The 13103-nt window shown below is 37.1% G+C and overlaps 1 protein-coding gene across 1 annotated transcript in view; it reads left to right on the forward strand.

Annotated features, from left to right (window-relative positions):
* The window catches only part of TNS3 (tensin 3), a 104121-nt gene that overhangs the window by 19110 nt on the left and 71908 nt on the right, over positions 1 to 13103 (forward strand). The window contains exons 9-11 of the mRNA XM_062498303.1: positions 4766 to 4895; positions 5835 to 5900; positions 8653 to 8757. Coding sequence (XP_062354287.1) covers positions 4766 to 4895; positions 5835 to 5900; positions 8653 to 8757 — 301 coding nt within the window. The remainder of the gene's footprint in view (positions 1 to 4765; positions 4896 to 5834; positions 5901 to 8652; positions 8758 to 13103) is intronic.

Raw genomic sequence — 13103 nt, forward strand, 5'->3', positions numbered from 1 at the left:
GCCAGCACTGTATCTGTACACTGACTCATGGATGGTGGCAGGTGCACTGTGGGGGTGTCCATACCGGTGGAAAAAATGGTAGCACAGAGGTGAACCTGTCCGGGCTGTTGAATTGCAGCAAAACATTTCTACCTGGATAGAGAAGTTGGCTGCAAAAGTATCTCATGTACTTCTAATGTAAATTTACATGTAAATGCACACATACTGAAGAGTCAGGCTACCGAAGAACATTGCAGCAACAAATGATCAAGTTGCCATGATTAATGTGTCTCAGGTGGTTCGGGACAGGCAACATAAGAGTGAATTATTTTGTGCTTGCTGGGCCCATGCCACCTCAGATCATGTGGGAGGAGATGCAACATACAGATGGGCTCATGATCGATGGGTGGATTTAACCATGGGCTCTATCAGATAACTGTGAAATGTGCTGCAGTCAAGCAGGACAAGTGGGTAAAACCTCTGTGGTATGTGGGACAATGGTCAAAACATAAATACGGGGAAGTCTGGCACATTGTTTGCATCACACTCAGGCAAACCCACCAAGGCAAGCCCTGCATTCTTACTATGGTGGAAACAGCCACTGGATGGCTGGAGATGTATCCTGTGCCTCACACCACTGCCAGGAGAATCATCTTGGGCTTTGAAGAGCAAATCCTGTGGAGACATGACACCCCAGAAAGAAGTGAGTTAGACAAATGGACTCATTTTAGAAATTGCCGTATAAACACCTGGGCCAGAGAATATGGTATGGAGTGGGTGTATCATACTCTTTACCACGCACCAGCTTCTGGGAAAGCTGAACATTACAATGGACTGTTAAAAACCATTTTGAAAACAGTGGATGGTGGGACTTTCAAACATTGGGATGTAGTGAAGGCCACTGGGTTAGTTAACACTGGAACTCTACCAATTGAGCTGGCTCTGCCTAATCAAAACCTCCACATACTGCAGAAGGGAATAAAGACCCTGTCGTGCATGAGAAATTTGTTAGGGAAGGGAGTTTGAATTAGTTCTGCTTCAAGCAAAGGTAAACCTATCCATGGGTTTTTACTCAAGGACCTGTGTGCACTTGGTGTGTAATGCAGAGGTACAGGAAAATGTGTGCACCTCAAGGGGATTTGATTTTTGGGTGAGAACAGTCAGTAATAATAAACTGTATAATGTTGGTTGCTGAATGACACTGCACTGTATGTCATAACTGCCATGAACAGTGAGGATGGAACTGTTCCAGATACACCAGTCAGGAGCTCCTGTTGCAACCACCCAACACCCAAACAGCCCTCCTGCCCTGGAAGACACCTAGGACAGATGGAACTCACAGTATTGGATTGAATGAACTCAGCAGACATCTTGGAGGGATTGGGCCAGTAGCTATGGAAATGATACCTCTGCTTTTGTTTGTGTGTATGTACATACATATATATGTGTATGTATATATATGTATGTGTATGTGTGTGTGTATAGTTGGAAGGTGTGGGATTTGGGCATGATATAGATGGCATAGAATAATGGGTGGATAATGTCCTGGTCCTGATCGGGACGGGTTTAATTTTTGCAGTCGCCAGGAGGGGTATGGCTAGGACACAGAGGTTATTCTATACCATCATGTTTCATTTTTGGGGGATGGGAAGGGCTTCCTTCTGGTTCAGATTGCATAGTGGAAGGAGCAGTTGGGCACTGTTGGGGATTTTGTGGGTGGGAGGTCTGAGCAATTGTATGTGATTAGTTAATTTTTTTTGTTGTTCTTGTTTTCTTGTATACTCTATTCTTAGTATTGTTGCTGTTACTGTTCATTGTCTTATTTCACTGCTATTTTCAGTAAATTGTTGTAATCTCAGTCCGTGATCTTCACCTTTTGTGCCTCCAATCCTCTTCAGCCTGCTGCAGGGGAGAAGGTGTGGTCGAGTGGTTTGTGGTTTGAAGTGTTTCAGTGGGAACATTGAATTGGGGAATACAATTCCTAAACCACAAGCGTCCTTGGTATTAGATTCTTTTTTTTATCTTCCCTCCCCATTCAGTTCTGTATATTGTTCTTTTGTTCTTTCACTGAAAAATGGAAAAACAGTTTTTAAATATACTATTTTAAATTGACATACTCTGAAAGTTTAAGACAGCTTCAAATTAAGATTTTGTTACTTTTTGAAGGACTGTTAGTGCCTAAGGAAATGGAATAGATCACAACAGAAATCAGTCTGAGATAAACTCAGTATATCTCAAATGAGATTTTAGAACGAAAGAAAAGCACGTAGCTTTTCAGTAATTCATTATTTTAAAAGAGATAATCTTTCTTAATCTCATGCTATTATTTGAGATAATTCTGAACAAACCAGTGTCTTTTTCAGCATTTCAGTATTTCCTAAACCAAAACTTCAGTTCTGAATATTTTTTTATCGTCTGAACAAAAACTTCATTGATACTGGACAAAAATAATGATCTCTAAGATGCTGCATCTCCAATTCCAAAAGGTTTAACTACTTGAAATGCATGTTTGTTTGTTTTTAAAGGTAAATAAAATATCCTTTCTTGCCTTAGCTTTAGGGAATTGTTAACAGCTTGTGAATAGTATATGGCTATACAGAACAGATGCAGCTGTTGACAAGCTGCACTGACATCTGCGAATGGATATAGGAATTTTCCAGCACATTACAGTGGCCTGCATTAATTCTTGATTATGGCATCAAAAGGTAGTGGAGTCAGAATTCAGAGTTATGCCTAGACTTCACTGTAAGCTTATTATGCAAACTGAGCACTAAAAGATATTTTCAGTCTTTGGGTATAGAGGTAAAATATTCCTGATTGTAAAAGACGACAGATTTTCATTGAAATTTGCAATTCCCTGTAGGTAAGTTCCTTAGGGCTAAAATGAAATTAATTTTAAGTTAATTTAAATTTTTAATTATTTCATTTTAAATTGGTCTAGATAAAATTCAAGGCTGGTACTTTGAATTACAAAGTAGAAAGAAGGAGGAACTCCTTCTTTCATTCTGCATTTTAATAAATGAGATTATGTGAAAGACAGTACATTTTGAGTAAATCCAACAACTTTGCAAAGCCAAAATTTAAATAGTGCATGAATGTATATAAACTTAAAGAAGCTTTTTTGTCAGTTATTTTTGATCACATAATACAGTTAAATGGAGTTATCACAGTTACTTTCATACCAGTCCTACATTTTGGAATTAGTTCTAGTATCTCTCATAAGGGCTCTCTTAATTCTGTTTCTGTCTGTTTTTCGCTTCTGGGCAAACCTGCCTTTTTCATCATTTGTGATGGTGTTTTGCCTTTACAGAGTTGCATGGCATACTGGAGATTAAGCATTTATTTATTGACTCAAGCAGTCAAACTGTTACTCATACATTTTCGGTATTTAAAGTAGGGAAGTGATGCTGGTAGTTGTGTTGGAGTAAAAGGAATTAGATCCCTTTAATACACAGGGATGTGTATACAGTGTTCCTTTTAGTGCATGTGAAGCACTGTTTAAAAACGAAGCAAATACTACTTTACTTGGTATTGCCAATATACTGCAGGGGATTCTCTTAAAACAAATAAACAAAGAAACAAACAATCTCCTTGATTTCAGATGAAATAAGAGATTGCATGCATAGAGAACCTCCCAGCCCTTATAATGGGTTAGGAATATGTGATTTGCATACAGAATACTTGAAAAGAAAACATTTCTGCTATATGGGATGAAATATTTCAGAAGTTGTCCTGTGTGCCAGGTGTGTGGTTAGTGCTGGTTAACTTCTGGAATTTAGGATGTCATGGGGTTACTATAATGAAGGCTAGATAGTAATATTTTATGTTAGATTTTTCAAATTCTGTAGTGAGAAAAATTTCATAACTATGAGTTAATAACCCCAACTTTCAGAACCATCCCTTGTGAGCTCCTACATCTTTCTTGCATTACTTCATTTGAATAGCTCTATGCTCTTCAGTCATTTGGCATTTTCTATCTAGGATGCTTTCCTTATTCTGACTTTAATAAAAGTGTTATTTGTTTTCTTTTTAATGCATTTCATTAATATCTGTTTTTTAAAAAAATCCTGATATAATCAGGATAGTATAACAAAATTTTTAGTCCAGAATGTTTATATATTCCTGTAAGAATGCTGAGTGCCTTTGTATTACAGTAGACTCAGATAATTAGTAGGTAAAACATCCATAGGTTTAATCTAAGGGGGATGCTGGTGTTAGAGGATAGGTGTTGTATTCACTTTTAGCACTGAAATTCATACTAGATGTTTTTGTAGAGTTCGATGTTCTAGCCAAGGTGTCAAAACTACTATAAACTTCCTGTAGTAACTTAAAATGAGATCCTGTCATCACTAGAGCAGGTTTTTTACAAGTCAAAAAATAGATATAGTAAGCTTGCAGGCTTGCTTTGAAGAAGTCCTCATATTCTTCATTTATTTTGAAATGGGTGTGCTGAAATTCATTAATTTGGTGTGGAAGAAGTCTGTATACAGGTCAGTATTTCAATATTGTAGTGCCACATGTTGTGATTCTGGCTCATAACCTACTGATAGGTGACTGATAACCATGAAAATAGTGATTATTATTTTTTACCTATCTAGAAGTATCCTGCCTTGGGCATGTGTAATCTTAAAGGATTGAATAATGCATATCCTACTTGCTGAAACATCAGAGATGTCTACAATAAATTGTGTTGTGGCTACTTTAATTAGCAACTAATATATACACACATTTGTTCAGAATTGTAAGAAAATACTTTCTGACATACAGTGTTGCTGTGTCTTTCTAGATGAAGTGTTACCACAAAAAATACAGGTCAGCTACTCGTGATGTGATTTTTCGCCTTCAGTTTCACACTGGAGCTATTCAAGGATATAGCTTGGTGTTTGGCAAAGAAGATTTGGATAATGCCAACAAAGGTACTTGTCTTCTGTGGTTGCTTGGATGTGTATATGTGCGGGTGTAAAAACATGTGCGTGTGATGATCTTCTTCAGCATGTGTTTTCAAAAGATTTCTTCCCCCTCCCCCCCCAACCCTTAATTTTTGGGGAAAGGGAGACTGCTTTGAGTTAGTTAAATTGTAGTGTGTGACACCAGCAAAACCCAAATGACAGGAAAAGCTCTTCAAGCAAGTTAACTTGTCAGAATAGTTCAGCTACTCCTACATAGTCATCATCACCTTCACTCACATTTATAAAAACAACCAACATTCATTTAAATGGTGACTCTCTTAGTCACCATTGAAGGAAATGAGCTGAATTGTTCCCTTTTCTGGCTAGTGAAAACAGTCATAATGTGTTTGTGAAATAGTCTGAATCCTTTAATATTCTTCAGAATATCCAAGAATGGACACAGATTTTTCATACACACTTGAAAATGTGTCGCACTAGTCCTCATATTTTCCAAATCACATTGTCAGTTTTATTGTGTTTGTATGTAGGATTGGAACTTCCTCAGCCTATATTACTAGCAAACTAAAATCAAGGATATTTTCCTGCAACATGCAACATAAGGTTACCAAAAGTTCTGTGGTCAAGTATTGTGGTTTACTCAATAAGAGGAACAATTTTAATTTTCCTGGGCGTGTTTTCTTTATAAGGCATGTCTGTCTACTGTCTAGAGAGAGGCTTAGGAACTGTACATCTCTTCTGCTTTTGACTTCAGCTGGCATTTTTGTGGTCTTTTCTGAAGAATATGTGGCACAAAAAATGTGGCTTTTAAAAGCAGATCGCTAAGCTGCAGATGGGAAGGGAAGAGTCATGGCAGTGCATGTATAAATAGCTATAGAGAATTCTGATTTCTGAGTGCTCTGAAAGTACTCTCCTGGCAAACATCTTGCTCATGTTCTTTGTTCTCAGATGACCGTTTCCCTGATTACAGCAAGGTGGAATTAGTGTTTTCAGAAACTCCAGAGAAAATTCAAGGTGAGCATAGAGAACAAAATATGCTTAATTTGAAAAGAAATCATACTGAAATATGCATTTAAAAAAAAAAACCCAATACTTTTTCCTCTTTTATTCCACTTCTCTTGTAAAAAATGTGAAATTTTACTTTTTCATTAAAATATATTAGTTAGTGGTTTAAATTCGGAAAAGTTAATAAAGAAGTCTATGTAGCAGTCTGGGAAGACATGGAAAAATTCTTTGACTTTAGCACAATAGTATATGATAACTGTATTTGTGGTTAATGCTTCATTTTGCGTCATACAGTGCTTAATACAAATACCAGAGACTTCGTGTTAATTCTCTACATCTGTGACTAACAAGTCTTGTGCCAGCTAATGCTTCTTTATTTACTTACATTTGTGATGAATATGTACTAGTAGAGATCTTAGTTTTGAGAACAAGGATCATCTATCAGAACAAGGAATGATAAGAGACATACATTATGACATCACCACGTTTGAAATGCTCTCGAAGAGAAAAGATTGATTGTTGCTGGTGTTGGAGACAGGAATGTGACAAAGCTGCCCCGAGTTCCTGCAGCAGCAGCCGTGGTTTATTGATGCTGCCCCCTCCCACAGGGGCTGCGATTTCCCTGCGCTTACAAACGTGATTGGTTAAAGGTCTTAGCTCTGCCCAGCTCACTGGCCAATGGTACAGGTGCATTCCTGATTCAGCGGGATTGGCTGCGATCCCCTGCTTGAGCTCGAGTTCAGCCAATCACTTTCATAGCTGGGGACTTATTTCTACTATTGAATGGACCAGGCTGGTCTAGTCAGTGTCTGTTAGGCCAAATTATCTGTGCAGCCTCAGACCAGCTGTAACAGTCACAATTAATCAGAAAATCTGGAACCATATCCAAATAAGTCCACAGAAATAATAAGCATATATGCATGTATTCAGGAAATGTGATGAGTATGTATTTGTTTGAGGAATATAACCTGGTCTGTTAGGTTACTGGGGGTACGTGCTTTGAGGAGGAATCCCCATGCAGCCAGTGCTGGTAGTAATGTTGGCTTTCTAACCTATGAATTGGTTGGAGAGTTTATTTCCTGGTTTTCAGTGACATCTTGAAATACTTATTTAAAATTTCTGCAAAATGAGTTTTCTACATTTGAAAATATAGAATTGTAGAATAACTATAGGGTATCACTAATCCATCCTCCTGCTGAAACCAGTCTCATTTTTGAGATCAGAGCAGTTTGCTGAGAGCTTTGTCCAGTCAAATAATGAAAAACTTCAAGGACAGAAACATCACAGCCTCAGTGGGTGGGCTATTCAAATGTCTGACTGTTCTCACAGTGGAATTATTTTTTCCTTATGTTGACTCTGAATTTATCTAGATTCAAATTTTGCCTGTTTCTTTTCCTTCTGCCTTGCTCCAATATGGCTGTCTCCTCTACAGCCTTCAGGAGGCTGCTGTCAGCTCCTTGTCAAGGCCTTCTCGTCTCCAGACTGAAGAAGCCCTGACCCCTCAGCCTTTCCTTACAGGGAAAGTCTTTTAATTCCTGACCACTCTGGTCATGCTCCCCTGAATTTGCTTCAATTTATTAATATAATTCTTGTATTCTGTAGATTGTAGCTGGACATAGTATTCTAGAGCATGACTAGACTGGTATATTTTTAAGAAAGAATGCAGTTCTTTTTAAGAAAGAATGCAGTCAGGAATATGAGATCCCTGAATATTTTATAATAAAGTTTATAAATGTGGCTTGTGACAGATGTCATCACAGAAACTCTCTACAGATGGCTCTTTCCAGGCTGTACATAAAGGTACAGGACCGTAGCATCTTGTCCTAATTCTAACTATTTTTGTTTTAAAAGCCACAGTATGTGCATAATACTATTGCTTTAGAAAAGTTTACAGTAGGACTTGCTTTGCAGACACTGCCAAAGGTTTGATAACTGAGGATTTCTTTATTCCCTAATCTAGACAGAAGAGAAAAGGCACTGTTTGATTTGTATCAGTATCAAAGCCAAGTTCAAAGTCATGAGTTCTTGATGCCTGTGCTTTGCTTTTGAATCACTGGACTATGCCTAAATTCCTCACTGTATTCATTTAAAACCTGAACATTATTTAATGCCTTGTTAAGGGTACAAAAACATGGGTTACTGCTGAGAATTCCAGTTATGTTAGGCAGAGCATACTCAAATGCAGCAAAACACATAGAAAGCCATCTGTCTAATCTCAGATTCTGCAGAGCTGCCACCTTGGGGGAACTGGAAGGGACATGAAGTCACAGTTTTTAGCTGTTCATCCTTAGTGATAAATTGCTCTGGTATCAGAACGATAACTGATACGAATCAGAATAAAATCTGTAACAAATTCTAATTATATCATTCCCTTAAAGTCAACTCCTTATAGATACTTATGGTTTAATTCTCAAAAGCTCTCTATCATGTCTGACACTCTAGGACTGAGCCAATCATCTGTGTTAGTTGTATTTAGGAACTGATCCAAATTATCAGCCTACATTATAATCAAAAAGCTCAAGATAAAGTTCTCTGAATGATAAATTAAGCTTTTTTATTATTATTTTAACTGTATTATTTAACCTTTCTTCCCCTCTTGCTGCTTCTTACATCTCAGAATGTATAACACCCTTAGAATAGGGTGTTGTCATCCAGGAAGCAAACGTCTGTCAGAAGACTACATACATATGTACATCTGTGTGTGTATATCATCACATATGTGAATGATAATTTTTGGTCTCAAACATGTGTTTCATTTTAGGATGTGAACACCTTCAGAATGATCATGGAGTAATAGTTGATTACAATACATCGGACCCACTAATACGCTGGGACTCCTATGAAAATATGAGCCCTGATGGGGAAGGTGAGTAATTTTGTCACATTAGACCAGGGCAAAGCCTTTTGCAGCTGTTCCAGAGTGTTTGAAAGAAGAAAGGAGACCTCATTTGCTTGAAGCTAATACCACTTTACTGATGTGTGAAGTAGCTGTCTACCCTTGCCTATTTAGCATTAGTGGTTCTAATTTGGAAAAGAAAGCTGTAGTAGTAACGTGAGATCCCTGTCAATGCACAGAATGAACTGAGACACAAATGGTTGATACAAGTTACTTTATTAGTTGCAAATTTGCCTAGAGAATTTTTTTCTTTGTTCAAAAGTTTCTAGTTGGAATTCTAAGACAGAATTTTCCAAACCACAAAATTATATGGTGACTTTGTAGCTTTTGGTTACTTTGTTGTCTGGAGTATTTCAGAAGGTGCACTAGGCTGTTGATAAACAAACAGTAGAGGATGTACCTATTTTCCCATCTTCCTTCGTAAACGTACCAGTTTTAAGTTTTTTTTAGATTTTTTCTGTAATCAGATGGCATGTACGAAAGATAAAAACCTCCAGTAGCTGCATTCAGATTCTGACTTCAAGTGTGACTGCTCTCCTAATGTTTTCATTGCGTGAATGCTGTGCCTTTAATGGATGTAGTTTTCATGTAAGGACTCAGAATGTTACACCTGTGTCTGCAAACCTCAGTGCACATGCAAGCCTGACTTGTTACAAGTAAAAACATGAGATAAGGTACTGAATATATGCCAAAGTTCTTGTTTTTACAGCTCATCTGTTATCAAATGAGTGATGCATGAAGCTAGGATACTTAGCTGCTATCTAGGTACAGTTTCAATTGATTTTTATAATCTGGATTTAGCATTGACCATTTAGTGACCACATCAATGAGGGCAGAAACTTACTGGAAGCTTGACCTTTTTTCACTGCCTCAGTCTTGCAATAAGAGTATTTCCTAATGCACAGCAGACTCCAATCTGCAGAAAGCTGGGGGAATAGAGAGGGTGGAGAGAGAGCAGTCATTCCATGAGGCAGGTAGACCACTCCATAGGGATTCTGAGTTGGATAAGACTGTGCAGTGTATTTTAGAAGGAGCAACATCAGAGAGACTGAATCATGACTGGAGGTGATGTCATAATTCCTACCGGTGAGGTTTCCATATAATTTATGTTTCCTTTCCCTTCCTCCCACTGCCATTCTTTCCCCCTTCCTTTGCATATACCTAGACCTCAACAACCAATGCACTGATGTCAAATATTTTTAAATTGCTGAGATTTATTGGATAGATGGATTTGACTTTCCCATCCTTGTGCATTGCATTGTAGGTAACTACAAAAGTACAGGAAGTTGAAAGCAGAGATAAACTTGCAGGCAGCACTCTGTTGGAAGATACAGAGCTGTATGCTTCTCATGTCTTCAATAAGAGTTGGTCAGAGACCACTTACGAGTACAACTAACTTGTTTGCCTGCTGTTCAGAAGTCATATGTGCTATTTAATAGATTTTTTAATCTAATTTGTGTGCAGGGTACTTTTTTAATTACCTGAGATAAAACAGAAATGTGATAGCATAGATACTGAGAATTTCATTGTCCATCTGCAAAAATACCCACTTGAGTTGAAGCTAGAAAATATACCATAAGAATAGATGTATCTTGTTATTCTTTTCTTAAGTAAATATTTATGAGGCAGACTGTTACCCTATGATATTCAATAAGGGAATTGCAGGCAGGGTGATGTCTCTGCATTGGCTGTGCAAAAGATCATGAGGAGCACGTACACAGATGACAGCTGTATATATTTTTTTTTTTTTCCATAACGATGGGGTCTTTGCTTAACACAAGTTTGAGCTTAGTCTACTGCATAAGGTAAATATAGTGTAGTTAGGTCATCTTCTGTGTAAGATTTATAAACACCAGGCAGGATAAGCTTTTCTTTGTGGTTTGTGTAGATGTTTAGTAACATGCTTGTGCATTAAAAACACAAAAATGTGTATTGCATCCTATTTTTCTCTACACGTGAGAGACCACTGCAAGGAGATGCTGATTTCACATCCAGAATGTGATTGAAGTCAAAAAACGTAGAATATGAGGTCTTTAGCTCTAATACTGAAGTCTGAGAGAGAATCTTCTCTGTACTTCAGAAAATATTAGGGTGCAATACATGGTACATTGTGTGTAACAGTGGTGGTATGTTTAAGGTGCAGGGAGGTCTCGTACAGAGCGCCTTTTTCAGTTCTGCTTTAAGTTAAACCCCCTAGTCTTATGTAGGAGCAGGTCTTCATGGTTTTACTTGTACCTGTTTTCCCACAGGAATTTCAGCAGGAACAGTATGAGATGTCAGTGTGACAGATGGTTCTTATATTACAGTTAGACACCTTTTAGTTAATTTCAAAAAATGTGGGCCTATGAAATTCCTTACCAAAGTGGTCAGGAAGAGCCTTGTGAACAGAAGTTGTTTTACAGTGTAGGTGCATGAAATGTATGTCTCCAAGATGCTGTGTTAAAATAGAAATTAGAAGTGAATAAGAGAGTAGTATCTCTCTTGAAATGGTACAACTCTTTGGCTTTATTTCCAAAAGAATAAAAGGTGGGAGGACAGGAAAATAGCAAAATATACCCAAATGTTCTTACTTTACTGGCATGAGACAGTATTACAGACATAAGCAATTGCCTTTTAAATTATCTTGAATCCTTTATTAATAAGATTGTGTACATAGGTGTTGAATATAGCCAGGGTATGGGCAGTTTGCAATCTGAATTATCCTTCATTCTTAATACTCTTAAGGAATTTTGACAGTTGGAAAGCAATAAACTATTTGCATTTCTTCTTATAAATAGTGTTTCTTTTCAGATCCCGTGGGAAGTGGTCCTCCATAATAGATGAAAAATTATATTAAATTTATAATTTTCAATTTATATCAGACTTAATCCTCCTTGGGCAGTACATTAGCACAGAAACTTCTGTTACACTGATTTAAAAGTATGCAATTAAGCGTAGTATTTGGGACCAAAAGAACCAGCTCTTCCTACTGCCACGTAGAAGTCTGACATAGTTGCCATTGCTTTTCCTGTGGTTTTGAAGTCAGGAAGGATTTTTTTGATAGAAAGGAACAGAATTTACTTTTGATCTTTCTGAGGACTCTTAATTTTTTCTTTAAAGTCTCATTCATGATGCAATAAATGTGTATGACTTTACTAAAGGTTGTTCATTTGCTGCAAAATAGCAAGATACCTGTGGCCATACATGCCGTATTTTCCAAAGTCTCTCTCTAATACAAAATGACAAATAGTATTGAAAAAAGCTCCCCCCTCCCCAAACCAGAGGCATTGAGGTAGATGGTAAAAAGGCTTAACTTTTCTTTTGTTGAGGATTTTATTTTTAGTTCACAGTGATAATTTTCAGGATTATTACTTGGCATAGTGCATAAGAGATACTGTTCTTAAATACTTCCCTCCTGCTGAAAATGCAAATCTGTTTTGAATAGGAACCATCAGTTTATGTGAAACCTGCCAGTGGATCCTGGTAAAAGCCTGAGCTCTGAAGTGTTCTGAAAATTAAATCAAAATTTTGAAAGATATTAAAATAAAAATATATTAAAATAACATATACTGATAAAGAACATAAGCTCATTTTAATAGAAAAGTGAATTACTGGTAGAACAGATAAATGCTACTCTTCCTTTTGCACTGACTGCTTTATCTCAGGTCTATTCTAACTATCGTGATAGCACACTAAAATTATTCTAGAGAGAATATGCTTGTTTGTGTGTTTGACATTCAGTTGCTTGAGATACAGGATTTTAATTTTAATTTTTTAAAAATAAATAAAACTGGTAAACCTAAAGTTCATTGTTGGCCAAAATAGTATTTGTTTTAGTTTGACTGAATTCAGTGGATTGTCAACAGAAATACACATGGTTCTTGTTCAGTGTTCCATTTTAAGACATTTCACTTATTTTAACAACTGCTAATTGCCTCTGCACTCTTTTCTGTTCCAGTTCTACAGTCTGTGGAAAGAGAAGCACATGTGCATGTTAGAATTGCTTAAAATGTCAAATGAAGGACTTTGATTTAGTCTTCGCAAAGCAGATACTTAAGTTTCTTTTCCGACAAAGCCTTGCTGTTTGTTTCCCAGCAAAGTACCTTTACTTTGGTAAAGGGGTGTTTGACAAATAGAACAGAAACAGCTTTGGCAAAAAATGTTTTTTTTTAAAATCCAAACAGGGTAGGGCTGAGTGAATCCAAATTCCTATATCTCAAGAGTGTTGCTTTCCAAATTTGTAGGGTTTTGTAAGTGTATTCAACAACAATCAGCCAAAATTTGCCAAATATTTATAAACTGGTTTGCTCCTGCCTTTTTTCTTCTCATAAAGGAAA

The sequence above is a fragment of the Cinclus cinclus genome, chromosome 1 (assembly GCF_963662255.1).
Source record: "Cinclus cinclus chromosome 1, bCinCin1.1, whole genome shotgun sequence".
NCBI lineage: Eukaryota > Metazoa > Chordata > Aves > Passeriformes > Cinclidae > Cinclus > Cinclus cinclus.